General features: G+C 52.3%; 2 protein-coding genes across 3 annotated transcripts; one reads left to right on the plus strand and one right to left on the minus strand.

Annotated features, from left to right (window-relative positions):
* Window positions 1-34: 34 nt before the first annotated feature.
* Window positions 35-11332, plus strand: POLDIP2 (DNA polymerase delta interacting protein 2). 2 transcript variants are annotated; one of them, XM_079905373.1, is made up of 12 exons: window positions 35-254; window positions 1584-1665; window positions 2842-2939; window positions 3618-3714; window positions 3883-3958; window positions 4201-4308; window positions 4761-4897; window positions 5714-5740; window positions 5950-6075; window positions 7058-7137; window positions 7662-7772; window positions 9747-11332. In XM_079905373.1, the coding sequence occupies exons 1-12, from the start codon at window positions 94-96 to the stop codon at window positions 9754-9756; spliced, it is 1113 nt and encodes a 370-aa protein (XP_079761499.1). In that variant the 5' UTR covers window positions 35-93; the 3' UTR covers window positions 9757-11332. The 2 variants fall into 2 exon arrangements, with proteins under 2 accessions (XP_079761499.1, XP_079761500.1); XM_079905374.1 differs by lacking the exon at window positions 9747-11332 and having other exon boundaries at window positions 7662-8715.
* TNFAIP1 (TNF alpha induced protein 1) lies at window positions 8895-18697 on the minus strand. Its single transcript, XM_079905375.1, has 7 exons — window positions 18544-18697; window positions 15210-15527; window positions 14418-14587; window positions 13897-13986; window positions 13762-13814; window positions 12753-12948; window positions 8895-11607 (listed from the first exon to the last, which is right to left on the minus strand). The coding sequence occupies exons 2-7, from the start codon at window positions 15412-15414 to the stop codon at window positions 11371-11373; spliced, it is 951 nt and encodes a 316-aa protein (XP_079761501.1). The 5' UTR covers window positions 15415-15527; window positions 18544-18697; the 3' UTR covers window positions 8895-11370.
* Between the last annotated feature and the right edge of the window lie 119 nt (window positions 18698-18816).

Consider the following 18816-nt stretch of genomic DNA (forward strand, 5'->3'; position numbering starts at 1 on the left):
AAGCGGCGCGGGGCAGTGTGGGGCGGGGGCGGAACGCCGCCCGGCGGCGGGTCGAACCCTGTGTCAGCAGCGCAGCGGGTACTCGGGCGGGACATGGCGGGCTGTGTGGCCCGGCGGGCCCTGACCGTGGGCAGTCGCTGGTGGTCCCGGTCGCTGACCGGGGCCCGAGGGCCGAGGCCGCTCTCTGCGGCGGGTGGAGCTGGGACCTTCCCACCAGTGGCGACCACGACGACGCGGAGGCACCTCTCGTCCCGGTGAGGGACGAAGCACGGGGGCCGAGCCCGGAGCCCAGGGAGCGTGTCCCGGGCCAGAGGGGAGGCCAGGGAACCCGGCCGGCTGGGGGTGATTGGAGTTCGACCCGGGAGAGGGTTCTGGCCGGGAGCCGACTGCGCTGCCCGCGACGCGTGCCAGGAGCGGACAAGGGAGCGCGGCCCAGAGCCCTGGGTTGTGCAGGGCTGGCTCTGAGGGGGAACTAGTAACCCTCCCGGAGCGAATCTTACTTCCCAGAATGTGGGAATCCGAGCGCCGCTGTTAGTGGGCAGCCCTTTAATTAAGTCCTAGGGCTTTCCCCCAGCCCGTGACTGGGCCAAGGCCTCCCACAGAAAGATGCTAGAAGTGGGAAACAGGATCCGAATCTGCGCCCTGCGTGGGTCCCAGGTTTCAATGTGACCTTGGGGACACACTTTCTCTTTATGTGACTTGGGGAATGGGGTTTGAGGCCATGGGGATGGTGTGAGCAGTGTCTCTAGGGATGGGCCAGGCAGATCAAATTGGGGCAGGTGAATCAAGTGGCAGGAAACATAAAGTTCACATCTCCAAAATAGTAAGAAAACAGTGCTTTGAAGGACCCCTAGAAAGAGCAGCCCTGTCCGGAGAGACCACTGTAAGAGCTGACCTTTTAGTGGGTGAGATTAGACACGGACACTGGAGAGAGATGATAGCTATTTCCAATTTAAGGCTCCTGTAAAAACTGATTAAATCTGAACAAAAACTAGATTGAGAGAATAATACTAGGTGTAGTGCAGGGGTGAGGACTGCAGTTTAGAGGGGGAGATGGACATGGAATTATAACACAAAATAAGTATTTTTTGAGCACCGTTTATACACTAGATTTTGAGGGAGCACGGGCTAATCAGACACAGGCGTTGCTCCCAAAGAACTTGCAGTCTCTAATGGAGATAAGACAGGGACACAAATAACTGAAATGCAAGGTGGAAAGGGCAGTTAAAATGCTGTGGGAGTTCAGGAGGGTGGGTCAGGGAAGGAATGGAGGCAAGGGATACAATTAAGCAGGGTCTGAGGGCATGATATGAGGAATGCTGAGAGTCAAGAGAGAAGAAAGTGATCTGGGAGCAGTCAGATCTTATGGAGGCATCTGTGGCTGGACCTCAAAGGAGGAAAGGCAGAATCTCTGTGGAGTGGTGGCTTAGCAGGACCCTTACCTGCTTCAGCTGGCCCCACTGCTGCTACCCTTCTCTGCTGTCATTGCCCTGGCCCCTCAGTATCCTAGTAGCTTTTACTGATGGATTAGTACCCTTCACTTCTTAGCTGTTCAGTTGCTTGTTCTTTTCCTTCCTAATCAGAAACCGACCAGAGGGCAAAGTTTTGGAGACAGTTGGTGTGTTTGAGGTGCCAAAACAGAACGGAAAATATGAGACTGGGCAGGTGAGTGCTGGGCTGCGTCATCTTTCATTTTCACTGTGTACTCTGCTTCTGAAAGGGTCAGAGTTGGTCACAGGCCTGAAAGTTATGGTTTTCTGCCTTGGTGTTTGGTGCCAGACCAGAATCAAGTTTTTTTTAAGACGGGTTTTCTGTTTACCTGGATTTGAGTACATTTCATGTGTCATTGGGTTCTGTTTCCAAGTTAGTGTGGACAGAGATGGTTTGGACTGTATTGAGGAGAGAGTCCTGTTGCTGAAGAGTCGTCTAACATAGTGGCTGGTAGGAAGCCAGTGGAGGGAGCTTTCAGAAAAGCAAACCTGCTTTCTGATGCTTTGTCATAGTTGAACTGATTGCAGTGAAGTAAGCTCTGGGTGTGAGGCTCTTTTTCTGTGTCAGCTTTGTGCCAGATCCACTGAGATAGATTTAGGCCCCTTGTAGGTAAGGAGGACTTTTTGTTTATTCAACTTTTTTTTCCCGTATGCCTACAATGGACTAAGCTTTATGCATTGGTGTTAAATCAGAAAGCAATGCCTTCATGGAGTTGACAGTCTAGAAAGGAATTACAATATGCAAATGGTCAATGGCTGTACAGTGTGCTAACTGGAGAGGAGGTGAGGGAAGGCTTCCTAGAGACCTCAGCTATGGCCTAAAGGATGAGTAGGGGCTTCCCTGGTGGTGCAGTGGTTAAGAATCCGCCTGCCAATGCAGGGGACACGGGTTTGAGCCCTCGTTCGGGAAGATCCCACATGCCGCAGAGCAACTAAGCCCGTGTGCCACAACTACTGATCCTGCGCTCTAGAGCCCGTGAGCCACAACTACTGAGCCTGTGTGCCACAACTACTGAGCCTGTGCTGTAGAGCCTGTGCTCCGCAACAAGAGAAGCCACCGCAATGAGAAGCCCACGCACCGCAATGAAGAGTAGCTCCCAAAGCCCGAGCACAAAGACCCAATGCAGCCAAAAATAAATAAATTTTAAAAAAAAAGGATGAGTAGAAGTCAGGCAGGTAAAGAGGCAGTAAGCATGTTCCAGAGTTGGTCTGGGTGGATCACAGAGTTCAAGGGAAAGAGTAGCAAGACCTTGTGCTGGAGTTGCCACCACTTGTGCCACTTAGGGGTCGGGGCCCCACCTGGATGGACCTGCTGGACTGCACACTGACTGAGGCCTCTCTTTTCTCCCAGCTTTTCCTTCACAGTGTTTTTGGCTACCGAGGTGTTGTCCTGTTTCCCTGGCAGGCCAGACTGTATGACCGGGATGTGGCTTCTGTAGCTCCAGAAAAGTAAGTTTCCCTATCATTGTGCCTCACAGTATCCTCAGGAGGAGGCCTGACTCATGGCAGACATACATAATTGGGGTCCCAGCACTGAAGGCAGCATCCTTCTGGGCCTTAGGAGCGGTCCCAGAACACTCCCTTGGCACTAATACCCATGGAGACAAAAGTCTTAAGCTAGGAGGTCCCTTTAGGTCTCCCCAAGATGCTCTCCCAAGGCATTCTCAATTTGCATTATAAGTACCCCAGAGGGCATCTGGGGGACTAGGCTTCTTGATTTCTTGATGTTCAGTTAGAATCTTTCCCTTAATCTCTTATCATCACTAGAGTACATTAAAAAAGAAAAGGCCCAGCTCCATTAAATGATCACAGACAGCCCCTGGGATGTGAGAAGAGTGGGGTGCGCTGGGCTCCAGGGACTAAGGCAGCAGTTTGATTTTCTCAGCTTGGCCCTTTTTTTTCTAAGAGGCATCCAGAGAGTGAGACAAATAATGACTCTACACCACACTCTGTTGCTTGCCCCTGACTGAGGAATGCTGGGCCAGGGTGTGCTGCACAGCTACCCAGCTGGTGCTAAGCTCCTTCAGCTTGGGCACTGGTCTGTTGAGGTGAGGGGGTGGTAGGGAGCTGGGGCAGGCACTGCTTCCGTTTCTCTGGGGTTGATCTTGGGCTTCTCCTGCCCCATAGAGCAGAGAACCCTGCCGGCCACGGCTCGAAGGAGGTGAAAGGCAAAACTCACACTTACTATCAGGTGCTGATTGATGCCCGAGACTGTCCACATATAGTAAGTAAGCAAGATGGTTGCGCCTGGGGTTCCTTTCCATGGGAAAGCCCCGAACCGTGATGGGGACTAAGAAGGAGAGGGGTCAAACAGGCCCAGATCAGCACTGGGCCCTAAGTCCTCAGGACTGGATAGTGACCGAGAAGATCCCTGACTCGCTTCTTGCCTTAGTCTCAGAGATCTCAGACAGAAGCTGTGACTTTCTTGGCTAACCATGATGACAGCCGGGCCCTCTATGCCATCCCAGGTGAGTAAGGAGCATCTGAGTGGTGCCTGTCAATGAGGGGGGTCTGGTGTGTCTCAGGGAGAGGATTCTGAGGCCTTTCTGCTGTCCTTTAATCTGCTGGGAGGGAGTATAGACGCTGAGAGCAGTGGTGCCAGGGTCGTCCCACCCTGCCATAAGGCCAGGAATTGTGTTTCTTTTCAGCCCCATTCCTCCCCGCCTCCTATGTGAGTTTCACTGTCTCTTTGTCTCTGTCTCTCTGCCAGGCCTGGATTATGTCAGCCATGAAGACATCCTCCCCTACACCTCCACTGATCAGGTTCCCATCCAGCACGAGCTCTTTGAAAGATTTCTTCTATATGACCAGACAAAAGGTAACTTCTGTCATAGAGGGAAGGTGGAGTGGGAGGGCCCTTTCTTCAAAGAGAATATCCCAGCAGCAATTTCAAAGCTCTATTTCTACAATCTTATTTAATCTCCCATTAGACCTGTCAGGTAGATGGCTATTATCTCCTCCTTACAGATATGGAAACAGACTCAGGGATGATGAGAAGGGACTCAAGGTTGCTAGGTAGTGGCAGAGTGAGGTCTGAAAACCAGGGCTCCTAACTCCCAGTCCATTTCTCTTCCTCTGACGTCACATACCTCCTCAGGGCTTATTCTTGGTAGGCAGTTTTGTGTGTTCTTCCAGCCTGTGCTCTTGCTCACGTTTGGGTGTCTTGTTTACCTGGGCCACCACTGGGAAGGGTTTCCTAGGAGGAGCAGTTGGGCAGGGTGTAACGCCCTGGACGCTGGCCTGGACTAACCAGTCGATCTCTTGCCCCAGCACCCCCTTTTGTGGCTCGGGAGACGCTACGGGCCTGGCAAGAGAAGAATCACCCCTGGCTGGAGCTCTCCGATGTCCACCGGGAAACAACCGAGAACATCCGTGTCACCGTCATCCCCTTCTACATGGGCATGAGGGTATGTGCCCAGCCTGGGACCTCCCCTCAGGGCTAGGCCCCCAGGTTCTGTGTGGCGTCCCCAGTGACTGGGGGTGTGGGTTCCAAATTTAAACCACGTGCCTGTGGTTCTGCTTTCAAGTGCTGCATGTATTGATTGGGATTGAGCAGCCTCTTGGCAACAGCTGACACCAAGACCTAGAGCAAGGAAACTCTCAGATCCCAGGAAGGAGGCCTCCTGGCTGACTCTTCCTTCTCTTCCGGCTCAAAGGGAGCCATGTCTATGAAGAATATACACATACTTGTTTAAATCAGTGTAGGCTTATCTTCCCACTTTTTATGCATTTATTGAGCTATTTCTTGCTTGGCCGTAAGCTAGGTCCTGGGGATACAAATATAAATGAAACCGTGTCCCCTGCCTTTCAGGAGCTCATGGTAGTGGCGGGAGGCCAACATACAGCATTCCAAGTATTGAAATAAGGTTGGGATATGGAAAGGCCGAGGATGAGGACAGCAGCCTGGACCAGCAGTAATGTGGGGGAAGACAGGGAGGGTGGTGAGAAAGGGAAGAGCCCCAGGGCTGGTTTTTGTTGGCATCCAGCTCTGTTCTTGATCTTGATAGGAATGAAGAGGAAGGGCGCCAGGGATGGACCCAAGGGAGGCTGCCTCCCTCTGGGCTTGTTGGCCATAGTTGAGACATCATCAACCCACAGATACCTGTGGCTTTGTTCTGTCTTTGCAAGTACCTGGAATACATCCACTCCCTTGGAGAGATGTTGATTGGAATAGACTTGTTCCTGCCCTCTGGGCCTGAAATTCTTTGTGTTTTTTCCCCCAGGAAGCCCAGAATTCCCACGTCTACTGGGTGAGTGTCTCCCTCGGGAGGAGGGGAGCTCAGGAGGTGTACCTGTGGGCACAGGTTGGGAGGTGGGCAGGTTTACCTCTGGGGGTGGGAGGTGAGACGGTGCAGTGCCGGTGTTGGTCTTTGTTGCCCTGTGCTCTCCTAGAATTCCAAGGGAGCTGGCCCAGGGTCTATTCCTTCTCAGATGTGAACTCTCTCCCCTACCCCTGCAGTGGCGTTACTGCATCCGCTTGGAGAACCTCGACAATGACGTAGTACAGCTCCGGGAGCGACACTGGAGGATATTCAGTCTATCCGGCACCTTGGAGACAGTGCGGGGCCGAGGGGTGGTGGGCAGGGTGAGCATCTTTGGGCCAATAATGCTCAGTTTCTAGTCCTGCCCAGCAGGCCTAGGAGCTTAGTGCATGGTTTCCTCCTCCTCTGTGGTTAGGGACAGAGGCTTAGTGTGTGAAAGCTTAGGGCTGTTTGGGGTGAGAAACCTCACCCGTGAGATCGGTTTTCTTATAACGCATTTCACAGATGAAGAGACTGAGACTGAGACTGTTGTTTAACTAGCCCATGGTCCTGTAGCTAGTAGAGGCAGGGCCTGGGTTTGAATCCAAGTGAGTCTGCCATCAAAGCTTGTGGTTGCCAGCCTATTAAAAAATCTACTGGGATGCCCTTGGGTGGGGCATGGACCCGCCACCGCTCCTGGTCGTCCTTCCTCTGCCTCTTTACACGTGTTCATCCTCTGCTGGTCCTTGAAGAGATCTGATTTTGCAATTCCTGCGTTACCCTACCCAGTCTCCAGAGAAATAAAGTCATGAGAGGACCACGTTCAACAGGCATTCATCCATGTTAGCAGGGAGCTGGGGAAGCAGCATGGGGTGGAAAGAACAGGGCTGTGGGGTTAGTCTGTTTTCAAATGCCCACTGTGTTGTTTATTTACTGCATAACTTTGGGCAAGTTAACCCAAATCTCCGTTTCTTAGGATCACACCTGTTACCTTATGATTACCAGCAGACTTAAGTTAGCAGAAGTTTGCTGAGCACAGTGTGGCTCCTGGCACTTAGGTGCTTGGTGAATGGGTGCTGGACAGGGTATTTACAGAGTAGATCGTGGGCTTAGCATCTTTGCCTGTAACCTCAGCCATTCAGCCTGAGATTATCTTTCCCAGGGTCAGAATAAAAGGCCCAGGGCAATGGCTGTGCTGTGGAAGGTGCTGGTCGGCCGTTATGGTGGGAGGCATGAGGGGGCATCCAGCCCGGACTGGCAGTCAGCATGTGGCCCCGGGGTACAGGGAGCTTGTCTGGCCTGACCTATTTGCCTGAACCCTCACAGGAACCAGTGTTATCCAAGGAGCAGCCCGCATTCCAGTACAGCAGCCACGTCTCCCTGCAAGCTTCCAGTGGGCACATGTGGTGAGTAAGCATATGCTGGGGCAGGGGCAGCTCAAGTCCACGGACACTGCGGGTCAGAAAAAGTGAGAGCTTGTAGCTTGCAGTTAACTCTGGACCAAGTGAAGTCCTGAGGTGGAGCCTTATCTGCTGTTCATTGCTGTGTGGGTCTTGTCTGATTTATGACTGTTTTCCAGTTCCCTGTGATTTTGTAGAACGAGGACTTAGGTCAAAGAGGTCTGGTGACTTTGATGCTGCACTGAGTTGCCCACGTAGTTGGGTTTTTTTCCCTGGTGTTTCACTCCTTAACCTGAAAGTATAGTTGGGTAGCTTATGCAGGGTGTCTAAGGGCCAGATTCAGGAGAGCTTCATTTCTTCTTCTCACGTAGGGCCAGGATAGGCTCTTGGGTCTCTGATCAATGTTGTCCTGGCATGAGCTAGGCAGAAGAGAGCCCAGGCCTGTCTTATCCTGCCTCAGTTCTGGCGCTGAGGACATAGGGCTCTACAGGCTTCAACCCTCACTCCCTCTAAACCAGTTTCTCTCACAGGGGCACATTCCGCTTCGAGAGGCCTGATGGTTCCCACTTCGATGTCCGGATCCCTCCCTTCTCCCTTGAAAGCAATAAAGATGAGAAGACACCACCTTCAGGCCTTCACTGGTAGGCCAGCTGAGGCCCTAAGCACCCAGGCTCGGACCCCAAAGAACAGCTCACATCCCACAATTGCTGCAGAACTCTGTCATGGGCCACAGTGGGTCTCTTAATTGTTTGCACCTTTTGATTGTGGGGTTCTTATTTTGGCGGGTGGAGTATAACTGTTTTCTCCAGAAGACCCACGTAGGACTCCTCCAAGGGTGGCCTTCCCCGTACGCCCTGCCTATGCTGTGTTCCAGTAAACCTTTCCATCAGGAACTCTGTGTTCAGCTGCCATAGGTCTGGAGGAGTTTCCTAGCCTGTCACACAAGTTGTTTAGAATGTGAGGTTTGGTCAATAAACCAGTGCACGCTTGGCCCCCCTTGCCATTTCTGCCCCCCGGGCCTCAGGCTCCCTTTTTGACCCGGCAGGGGCCCTTGGTTGCTGTCCTTACTGCCCTTCCAGGAAGCTGCCCCTTCAGCTAGAGTATCTGTCTCTTTCCTGAGTCTGGGGGTTGGCCGATGTCTCCCAGGTCACTCAGCCAGTGAGGTGGGGGCTGGACTGGACTCTTGTTCCCTTTACCCTCTGCCAAGTGCAGAGCGGGAGGCCAGCGTCAGGATCAAAAAAGTGGCTCGGCTCTTTGTGCTGGCCAACTATTGGCATTTCTGGCCTCCGTGGGCCTGGGGGAGAAGTGAGGCAAGCCTGTCAGGTTTTCTGGAGCAATGGGCTTGCCAGCACAGGTCTGTCAAGCCTCCAGATCACAACTGCAGAAACTCAGCCAAGGAGCGTTAGGTATGGACAGTGATGAAGCCAGTCTGCTTTCTGAGCTTCTCACAGATCTCCAAGAGCCAGAGATAAAATGTGCTGCATTTTTGCCCTGATTCTTAGGATTCCTGCTCCTCCACTACTGTAGTGATTGTTACAGAGGTTGTTTTCTTGAATTAATATTAAATTTCAGTTCCAACCCTTATTAGTGGTGTCCTTAATCCTCCACCAGGGGGAGCCTGGGTTGCAGGGCAACTGAGTGCAATGGGGCATAGGACCCAGTGAGAACATAATAAGGTCAGGTGGTGAACAGAAATACAATTATGATGTCCACAGCAGCGAGCTGACCAAGCTATACTCACTGTAAGCACAGCTCTGTACCACTGAAGTGTAACACAATTTTATTAGAAATTAGTGTATTTTTCCATCACCTATGTTGAGCAACAAAGAATTGTAGTTACATGATAAAGGAGTTCTGTCATGTCAGGACCTGTGCCATCCTTTAAGCAGAACTTGGTCAGGTAACAGAGTGATTAGAACCTAATCCTGGTCCATGTAGTTAACAGCAGGCTTCCAGTTGTCTCAGAAACTGACAAGGTTTGACCTTCATCCACACTTTTTGTTTACATTCCCCTGGGCTGCTCAGAGTTGAAAAATTCACACAGCCGAGAGCTGCTTTCTAAGTGGGGCTGGGAAACTCAAAGAAAATACCCCAAACCCTTACACCACAGTCTGATTTTAAAAGCTAAGATTACTTCAGTGAGTTCAATGTTAGTATTCAATATTTAAAGACCAAAGAGATATTTTCAATTGGACAACATAAGTGCCCAGAGTCCCAGAAAGACTACTCACCACTGAGACAGCTGAGGATCTGAATGTCAAAGCAGTAAAGAGAGGCTACAGGGGCTGGGGAGGTCAAAGGACAAGCATTAAAATGCCTCAGTGGGGAGCTGGGACTTTGAGTATTAAAGGGCTTCAGGAAGGCAGCTGAGGAAACAGACCAGGGCCCTCAAGCAGAAGCATTCCAGTCGCTGTGGGAAAGCCACAAAGCCAAAGCCAGAATCCGGTCAAAGAAATGGATTTGTCTTCATCTTGTTACTCCAGTGAAGGCTGGAAGAACCGTTTGTAGCTGATCACCAAGGTGCCTCACCTGAAGTCTTTATACATTCAAGACAGCGACAAGTGAAAAACGCTTAATTAAAGTCACCTTTCCCCTGCCCCACCATGTCATTTCAGGTCCTTGTGAGTGTCTGCTAACCCTGGCCTGTCATTTGCCCATAGGCTCATGGGTCAGCCGTGAAGAGCCACCTAGCTATAGTAAGAGTAAAGAGACATGAACTTGGTAAGCTATGTCCCTTCCTGACGGAGTGGGTACTGCCAAGTGCTATGCTGCTTTGTTAGGCTGGCTGAACAGCTCCCTCACTGGCGGCATTCTTTTGGAAAAGAATTCGGATAAGCAGCCTCCTAAGGGCCAAGCCAAGCAGAAGGGAATGAATACCAAAGCCCTGAAGAGGAACCTGCACCCTTGCCCAAGAGCCAGTGCTTGCATCTCCACAGCCAAGTACCCAACAATAAAAATGAAGAAACCTTTCAAGGCTCTTAGGCTACTCACATTATCCTGTGTTCAGGGACTCACCACTGGGCAGAACCACCATTCCGCAGCCAGGACACAAAACCAATAGCATGGATGCAGGGCAGGGAGATGTATGGCCAAGCACAGCCGCCTCTGCACAGGGCCTCCAGGAACGTGGGGCTCTGCGCTTGCTGTCCTCAGCTGATGGCAGGCAGGTGTGGTGCCCGCGGGCTCCGCAGCCTTCCTGCTGCAGCTCATGCTCCTGGCTGCAAGCAGCTCCCGGCCCGCATGATGGCTCTTTGGGTTTAGAGTGAGGACAGCATGCCTTGGAGCCAAGGGCAAGAGAATCAAAGACCAATCATGGAAGACTCTAGAAGTCAGCACGTGACCCTAAGATGTAGGGGCAAAGTATCCTTTCTTACAGGGGTGTTATGAGGACCATAGGTCCTAACTCACACATCCTTACCCCCTCAGTGCTCCCTGGGCCAGCTGCTTGGCCAGTTTGGCAAAGCCAAAGATGGTCAGTTTTTTTTTTTATTGCTTCTTTCCCCTCCCTCAGATTGATTCTACAGGGAAAAGGGGGTTAGGATCAGAGAAGGATGACGTGGGTCAGGGCAGAATACAAATCTCCTGAATAAAAGTACAAAGTGCTTTACAGAAACAGATCCCAAAGGCATCAAAAGGGCCGAGGGTTCTGTTTTACCCAGGGTCTTGGAACCCTGGAGCAGAAATACCCAGTCTCCTCATTATTAGACTTAAAACTAGTCATTTCCTAGATTATTTTTTAAAAACCAAACTCATTAAGCCTGTGCTTAAACACCTTAGGAAGAAAGAAGCCCCACCTTCGGTAAGAAATTGGGCCTCCACAGCACCAGAAGCCACCTTCCCCACAGAGTGAACCCATTCCCCATGGGCCTCCCCTGAGGCCTAAAGTAGCCCTTCAGCAGAGCAAAGGGGTGCTCAGCGAAGGGCCACGGGGAATGCTCTTGGCAGGGGGGTGGGCAGGTCAGTCCATTCAGCCCAGGGGCAGCAGTGGCTCCCTGTGGCAGAAAGGGAGATGCTGAGCAAAGGGGCTGGGACTCAGTCATCCTGAAGTGCTCAGGGAGCTAGGAAAAGAAACGCAGTCCCTCCCCTGCTCAGGCCCTCTGACCTCCCAGGCAGGGCCTGTCATGCCTCTGGGTGCTGGAGCAGAGACCCAAGCCAGCAGCAGCGTGGGGTGGCCAATGGGGCGGGGTTCCACAAGACAGGAGACAGGGTATCTCGTGCCCTGACTCCGGGAGGGTCTTGTCAGTCGCGATGGGCAGACTGGTGGCCGAGCTGCCGGTCATCATAAGTGCTATAGCGCTTGACGTGGATGCGGCGGACACGGTCCCGCAGTTCAAAGGTTTCCTCGTCTTCACTGGGGGACGCCTGGCTGCGGTTCCGGCTTGTGGCCTCCAACAGGGAGTTGTCAGGGACTCGGGGGGTCTCGTAGAGTAGAACGTTGAGTGTCTCCTCATAGATTCGGGCCTCTGGGAATTCCACCTGGGGCAAGGGGGACGAGAGGACCGAATGAGGCTTTACCCCAAAGAGGGAGCAGCATGTCAGGGCCCCTGGCCCTGTGCTGACTCCATAAGGCCTCCAGAACTCTCTCAAGAGACATGACTTTCTATCTCAAGAGGGAGGGCGGGGGTCTTCTTCTGAAGGAGGCGTGAGGAGACGTACTCTACGGACACAGAGACGCGGAACGCTAGCACCCTCCCCCTGCCTCACCCAATCCCAGACCAATGGACTAGTGTGTGTAGAGGTTATGGCCTTGGCTCTGTGGTCAGGCCTAGGTGCAAATACAGCTCCCCCACTTATTAGCTGTGGGGCCTTGGACTTAACCTTGCTGTGCCTCAGTTTCCACATGTTAACATCTACCTCAGTGAGTTGTTGTGAACATTACATGAAAGATGCCAAATGCTTAGCAGAGAGCCTGACGCACAGTAAACGAAAAAGAAAAGCTTGGCTGCTCTGAGGCCTTCACGTGCACACAGCTCTCCCTGAGATGAGCTGCCCTTCCACCCCAGCAATGCTCTGCCGTCTCCAAAACACACTGGCGGCGGGGTGCGGGTGCACAGCTGTTCTCCAGGGAGGCACCATCTGCTTGCAGCCGGGGCAAAGAGAGTTAGCTATCTCCTATCAAATCCCTTACATGTGCCTGGCATTGCGTTGTCACTGCAGAGGCTAAGCTGATTGACCAGAAACACCCAACCAGCGGGGGCCAGAGGAGATCTGAACAGCTATTTCTACTAACCTGCACTGCTTCTCCTAAGAACTGTCTCATTTTCATAACAGCTCTGTTAAATTCACACTCTTATTCTCAGATTTCTAATGAGGAAACTGAGGTCCAGATGGTTTACATGGCTTATCCAACATCAGAAAACTGATAAATGGTGGGACCAGAATTTAGATCTGACTTGGGCCAACTCCAAAGACCCGGTCCCTCCCATGGCATCAGGCTGTTCCCTGCTGGTCAACAGCCCTGCCTCTCAGCTGACCAAAGCAAAGTTCTATACCATTCCCTAAACCCCACGCATTGGCTTGTGTCCTTGAGCAGCACCATCACGGCAAGTTTGGGAAAGACAGCAAAATGTATGCCCGGTGGCAAAAGGTTCAGCCCCACTCACGCGGCAGAAGCCCCATACCTTGGTCTGCTTCTTCTCGGTGGCGTACACGATGGACGTGCAGCACACCTCTGCCAGCTTCCGACCCTGCCCGTAGAAGGACCAGCAGCAGATCTCGTCGCCGATGACATCCTTGATGAAGAGCACACGGCCGTTGAAGCGCAGGGAGAGCTTGTCGAACAGCTCGATGTTTTTCAGCAGGTGGTCATCGGAGTTGCTGAAAAACCAGTGAGGGCCCGGGGGCCTGGGAGTGAGGGAGGTCCCAGCAAGGGGCGGGTGCTGGCCGGGATCTCTCCTCCCCTCCGCTGTCGTGCTCATGAAAGGAGGAAGAGTCAAGATGCCAGAGGGACAGCGAGAGAAAGGGTCATGGGGCCCCCTTCGGGTTTGGGGGCCTGTGAGGAAAAGGAGGTGAGTTGGTTTTAAGTTAAAGCAGAGAGGACTGAGGGAGGGAGGTCTCCTCTTACCAGGCTGGAAGGAAGGAGGCTCGCTGCCATCTCAGCAGGAGGACCCCCTTCCCTGGCTGTGGGGTGTGACGCTGGCAATATGTCTGCCCACGGGGAGTCCCTGAGAGGGTTTGGGTCTCCGAGCCTGCAGCCTCCTGCATATACTTAACTATGGCCTGTTGAGAGGCCACTGGGGGACAAGGGGGACACTGGCCCAGCTATGAAGAGCGAGGGCTGCCTGAGGAGGAGTCCCAGCCCCTTGGCTTCCCAGCCTTCCTCCAGCCCATAGAGAATGCAGGGAAGACACCTGGCCCGCTGCCTAACATGACACACGTTAAGAGGCTGTTACATGTTCAGTCCCATCTACATCCCAGCCAGGGCCCCACATTGAGTTCCAAATGCCTCGGCTCTGATTTCCCTCCTACTATGTTCTCTTCCCGAGACCCAGACTCACGCCAACTGTGCCAGGCGTGCAGGTGGCCTCCCTTGGGTCTGCTGCCCGATTTCTGTCTGCTCAGCCCTCCCCGCTGCTTCTATGGCCCTTCCCTGGGCAGTGCACCCCACCTCTCATCAGGTGCCCCCCCTACCTGGTGTAGGAATACTTGTTGTTGCTTCTGTTGTATAGCAGCTTCACCACGGGCTGTGAGGGAAGAGAGCATGAAGGCCAACGGCCCGACACCCCCAGCCCGCGGCCCTCGGCGATCCCTCGGAAGTCCCAGTACCTTGGTGGAGGATTCGATGAGCCTCTCCTCTTCCTTCAGGGATGTGATGACGGGGACGTTGCACACAGGCTGGTAGGAGTCCTTCTTGTCCTGGGTGACACACAGCCAAGAATCTTTTTTCGAGATCTTCTGTTTGCCAGGCTTAGCCAGGCTTTCCCCAGGAGCCGTCAGAGCCCCGCTGCCATGGCCACCCCCTACTCGTTGAGGAGGCATCAGGTAGAGACAGGAGGCCCCTGGCAATAGAACTGCCAGCTGGCAAGCAGACCCCCATTCCCAGAAGCCTAAAATCCAGATATCCAGGCAGATAAACTAGAAGCACGGTCTACTTACACCGCCTGAGTCCGTCACCTTATAAAACGACCGGCTGCCGGCTTGCTTCGCCTGGGCAACAGCTGGTGTGTCTAACTAGGTTTGGATTCATCAATCGTACTGACACGTAGCCTTCCAGGAACTGGACCCTACCTCCCTGAAGGAGGGGGCCCATCCCGACCTCATCAACCTGGCTGACTCTGCCTCCGTACCTGCAGGGCAGTCTGGCACATGTTCACCAGCCCCTGAATGAGGTAATATTTTGCTTCAGCCATCAGTTCCTTGATTTCTTGCCGGTTTTGAGGGAGGATGATGGTGTCATCTCGGAGGTAATTCAAAATGGTGCCAAAGTGCTTTCCACATCGGTCTATGAGGATCCAACCTAGGGATTCAGACAGGCCCCAGAGGGTTACTGTTTGCCTCCAGGTACCTCAGAGCAGGTAGCAGGCAAAGGCCACCTGACGAGCCTGGTGACAGGTGATAAGGGGCACAGAGCCCACAGCACTGGGTAACGGGAGTGGGAACAGAACCTCCAGCTGTTAAGTCCATGGTTGCTTTTCACCCCTCCTCCCTGAAGCCAAGAACTGGCACATACCGTGGGAGACACAGGCCCTCCAGGCTCTGCGGAGGCCCACAGAGTTTGTCTAAGCTCAGGAGTGCTCAGGCCCACCTCCCGGCAACACAGAAACACCTGGCCCTGCTCGCCTTTGGCCCGCTGCCCAGGCACTATGGCAATGGCTCTTTTGAGAATCTAGTCCTATGTGAATATTTTAAAAGTATGGATCTTCTCCCTGGAAAATATGTAAATACACAACATTCTATGTATAACTTCAAAGAATTCTGAAGCTCTACTAAGAACTCCAGGTGAAGGAGTCCTGCACTAGGTGAACAGGAAAAATGAATCTAGATTCCAGATCTGCCAGGCTTGAGCCACGCCCTGAAATCACTTCCTCAGGAACTTCTCCTTCCTTCCCCACCCCACCCAACAAGCCCCAGCACCTCACCTTCTTTGTCGGTCAGCACCTCCATGCGCCCACTGAACATGGCCTTGAGCATGGTGTCATGCCGGGTTAGCGCCCGCACGGTGGTGTAGTACAGGGAACCACCCACATTGAGCTGGACGTATTTGTTGCCCAAGCCTCCTCCCTTGAAGCCGCTTAGCTTGGGCTTGGCCCCTGACGCTGGGCACAGACAGGTATCCCCCGACATCTCCCGCTGCAGGTAGATCACCACACGGCAGGAGGTTGGCTTGGAAGGCCCCGCCGTGGTGGAAGGGTCACGAGTGAGTGGCCAGTGGAGGCCAGAGCCTCACACTCTCAGCGCTGTGAGCAGGAGATGGGAGAGAAGACAGGAGTCAGCAGAGGAGAGCCCTCAGCCAGGAGGCAACAGGAAGAGAAACACTGACCATCCAGTCATTCTCTCCTTATGAGCCCAAGTCTCCCTGGCGAGGCTAAAGCCCTAGGCAATGGCAAAAAAGACATTCCTGCTGTTCTTCATGGTACCAGGAACCAGGTCTGGGAGCACAGTCTCCCAGAACCCGATGCTGGTCACCTCACCAGTCTCCCTGAGACTTGGCCCAGCTCTGGGTGGCAAGGAGGCCAAGTAAACTCTTGGAGCTAATCAAAGACAGCTCCAGGAACAGACTGGGCAGAGCAGAAGTCCTCACCCTGGGGATCCACCAGTCAGATTCCAGTTGTTTTCTTCTCAGTGTTCCCAGGATCCAAGATTTCCGGCCAAACCTACTGGGAATCCAGCCAGCCTAGGAGTTTCCCAGGAGTCTGAGGGACAGGATACACTTCCTTTCTAACGATTCTAGGCTCAGGAGCAGCCTGCACCAGTGCTTCCTTTGAGCACCATCCAGAGTCTGGTTTCAGGAAGGCAAGTAACAGCAGCTTCAGGAGAACATGGATTGAGCCAGGCTGGAGTAAGCCGGCCAGTATTCCTGGCAGAGGTTACCCTAGCTCCCCCCAAGGTTTCCTGACCTTCACCTTTTTTGGCATCAGCCCTATCCCAAGTTCCTGAAATTGTCACCATTTTTCAGGATAGAACAACTACAGGATGGCTATTTTTGCTTCTTTTTCCTGAGAACAGGTCCAGCCTTATCTCCTTCTCTCTTCCTGCCCAACAAGAATGGGGAGAAAGGGCCAAAAAAGACCAGATGATAAATTTAAAAACAATTAGGTGATTTGGAAACTGAAACACTGACGGGAGTTCACAGGAGGGAGAAGCAAGCAAAGCAGAGAAGGGCAAAGCCAGATCACCCCTTATGATCTAATTCTATATGTGTTTTGGCTTTCTAAAGAATCGCTAAAATTCATTCACTGAACGAAAACAAAAAGCAAACATTCTTTGCATGTTTATTATGTTCCAGGTACTATTCTAGGCATTTAATATATATCAGCTCATTTAATTCATTTGTCAATAAAACAATATTGCGTACCTACCAAGTTAAGCAGGAGGGATAAAGAGATGAAAAGATATTGTCCTTGACTTCAAGGAGTTCAAAGAAGCATGATAATGTCAGTTAACAAGAAAAAAAACAATAAGCGTTAGCATTTATCATGCCCCTGGCTTTGTGCCAGGTACTGGGGATACAGAAGAGAACAAACAAGTCAGCCTCGTGGAGCTTACATTCTAGTAGGAAGACAACAAACAAGAAAATGAATAAATAAGCAGGCAATTCCAGAAGGTGAGAAATGTAATAATAAAGATAATAAAACAGAGAGTGACTAGGAAGAGGTACTATTTTAGATGCGGAGCCAGGGAAAGCCTCTTTGGGAAGGTGACTTTCCAGCTGAGTTCTAAGAGCATTCCAGACAGATGGAAGAGTAAGTGCAAAGTTCCTCAGTCAGACACAAATTTTAGGAACAGAAATAAGGCCAAGATGGCTGGTGCATAGAAAGAAGGGGGAAGTTGGCTGGATGTAAACTCAGGGAAGGCAAGGGCCGGATCATATTGAAGAGTTTGGATTTTATACTAATTGCGATGGGAATCGATTGTAGGGTTTAGAGCAGGGGAGTGATATGATCTGAGATCACTCTGGCTACTGTGTAGAGAATGGACCGCAAGGGTGCAAGAGACCAAGTGGGAAGACTGGAGGAAGCAGTAGTCTAGGTAAGAGATGATAAAGGCTTGGACTGCAGTGCTGGTAATGAAATTAAAAAAAAAGCGAAATGACCTCATTTCATCATCACAACTTGCAGAAGTTTACCTCGTTATCTCTTTTAAGTGTAACCCAGAAGTGCACTGGTTTTCCCACGTTTACTGCTCCACTCTCCAAACAGTGCTTAGCACAATGCTATGCACATTTAAACGTATTTGTCAGTTTGTTAGACTGAAATTGTCCCCGAAAAGATTTAGGTAGGTCCCTGGGAGGAATGTCCGAGGAAGGCCCAGGGCAGGTGCTGTATGAAATACTGAATTCCTTTGGTGGCTTGTCATGTACGTATGAGATGAGCCCCCACCAGCAGATTGCTCAATCAGTAAGTAAACTTGAATAGTGTGAGGTCACCTAACCTTCCTCTGCCCACCCCAAAGGAATAAATCCACTCCTTAACAGGTTTTAACAAACTCCCTATGTATTTTGTGTCTAGCCCAATTTCCCCAGGATCAGAGAAAAGGAGCTCACTAAAGGCTAGGCAGCTGCCAACAGAGGAAGACAAATCCAAGCTAATCTATTCTTTTCCTACAAAGCAATTGCTTTGAGCCCCTGGATGACGTCAGCTCAGATTCCACCGGCTCAGATTCCGCCCAGGCCAATGGGTTCCAGGAATCCTGTGGCAGGTGACGCCCCAGAAAGTAACTCCGGTGAGAATGAAGTTTCCACTGAGAGCCTCAATGCTCTTCCTTCCGGACTTTGTGTGTGGATATTTGGGGATGCTAGGGGCGTATCCGTGTCACACTCGGCGAAGCGAATGGCAACCCAAGACGAATAAAGGACAAACAACCACGGCGGTGTTACAAGGTGGGGTCCTAAGGAAAGAAGGTCCCAGAAATTCGTCATACTGGGGATGGCGAGGGGAGGAGCCGATCTTGGTTAGAAAGGGCGGATCTAGCAGAAACCCAAGGTGTAAATCTTATGCTTTATCCAAAGGGTCTGGGGAAATTCATCGAGACCCAACCTCTCCGTGGCCTTTGTAGAGTCTTCCCCAGCCCGTACCCTTCCCTACTATCGAGAAACCAAGACCGGTTCTGACACCCACCCCCAGGGCAGGATTTCAGCTCTCCACCTCCCTTCGCCGTCCCACGCCTTTTCCCCAGGACTGGGAGGGACTCTCTTTGCTCAGCCCAGGACCCGTCCATCCCTTCCCCTAGGGCATGGGCCGGCTCGGCTCTCACCCTCCCAGGTGGCGCCTCTCCTCTCAGCTGGGTTGCAAGTCGACACCGTGCCGCCCCTAGACTGTGTCCGCCTGCCCTCCAGCAATCCCGGGCCTTAAACTCCCATCCTCTACCCGCGGACTCCGCCCCAAGCCAGCGGGAGCCTGAGACTATAAGGCGGGGCAGGCCCAGCACCCAATCAGGGCGGAGGGAGGAGCCCCTGAGAGAATCCCGCGGTGAGCGCACAGCTACTTCCGGCAGCCTTTCCGGCGCAAAGGCCTCTGGGTCTTGTAG

This window comes from Stenella coeruleoalba (assembly GCF_951394435.1).
Source record: "Stenella coeruleoalba genome assembly, chromosome: 19".
NCBI lineage: Eukaryota > Metazoa > Chordata > Mammalia > Artiodactyla > Delphinidae > Stenella > Stenella coeruleoalba.

What these genes read in the sequence shown, in the direction of transcription:
- TNFAIP1 (XM_079905375.1), bottom strand. Translation starts at nt 15,414, where the DNA reads ATGTCGGGGGATACCTGTCTGTGCCCAGCGTCAGGGGCCAAGCCCAAG. An exon ending in GGTGCTGACCGACAAAGAAG is followed by an intron (nt 14,588 to 15,209) that starts GTGAGGTGCTGG and finishes CTGAATCCCTAG; the next exon opens with GTTGGATCCTCATAGACCGA. An exon ending in AACAAGTATTCCTACACCAG is followed by an intron (nt 12,949 to 13,761) that starts GTAGGGGGGGCA and finishes CTGGTTTTTCAG; the next exon opens with CAACTCCGATGACCACCTGC.
- POLDIP2 (XM_079905373.1), top strand. Translation starts at nt 94, where the DNA reads ATGGCGGGCTGTGTGGCCCGGCGGGCCCTGACCGTGGGCAGTCGCTGG. An exon ending in GAAAATATGAGACTGGGCAG is followed by an intron (nt 1,666 to 2,841) that starts GTGAGTGCTGGG and finishes CTTTTCTCCCAG; the next exon opens with CTTTTCCTTCACAGTGTTTT. An exon ending in TCTATATGACCAGACAAAAG is followed by an intron (nt 4,309 to 4,760) that starts GTAACTTCTGTC and finishes CTCTTGCCCCAG; the next exon opens with CACCCCCTTTTGTGGCTCGG.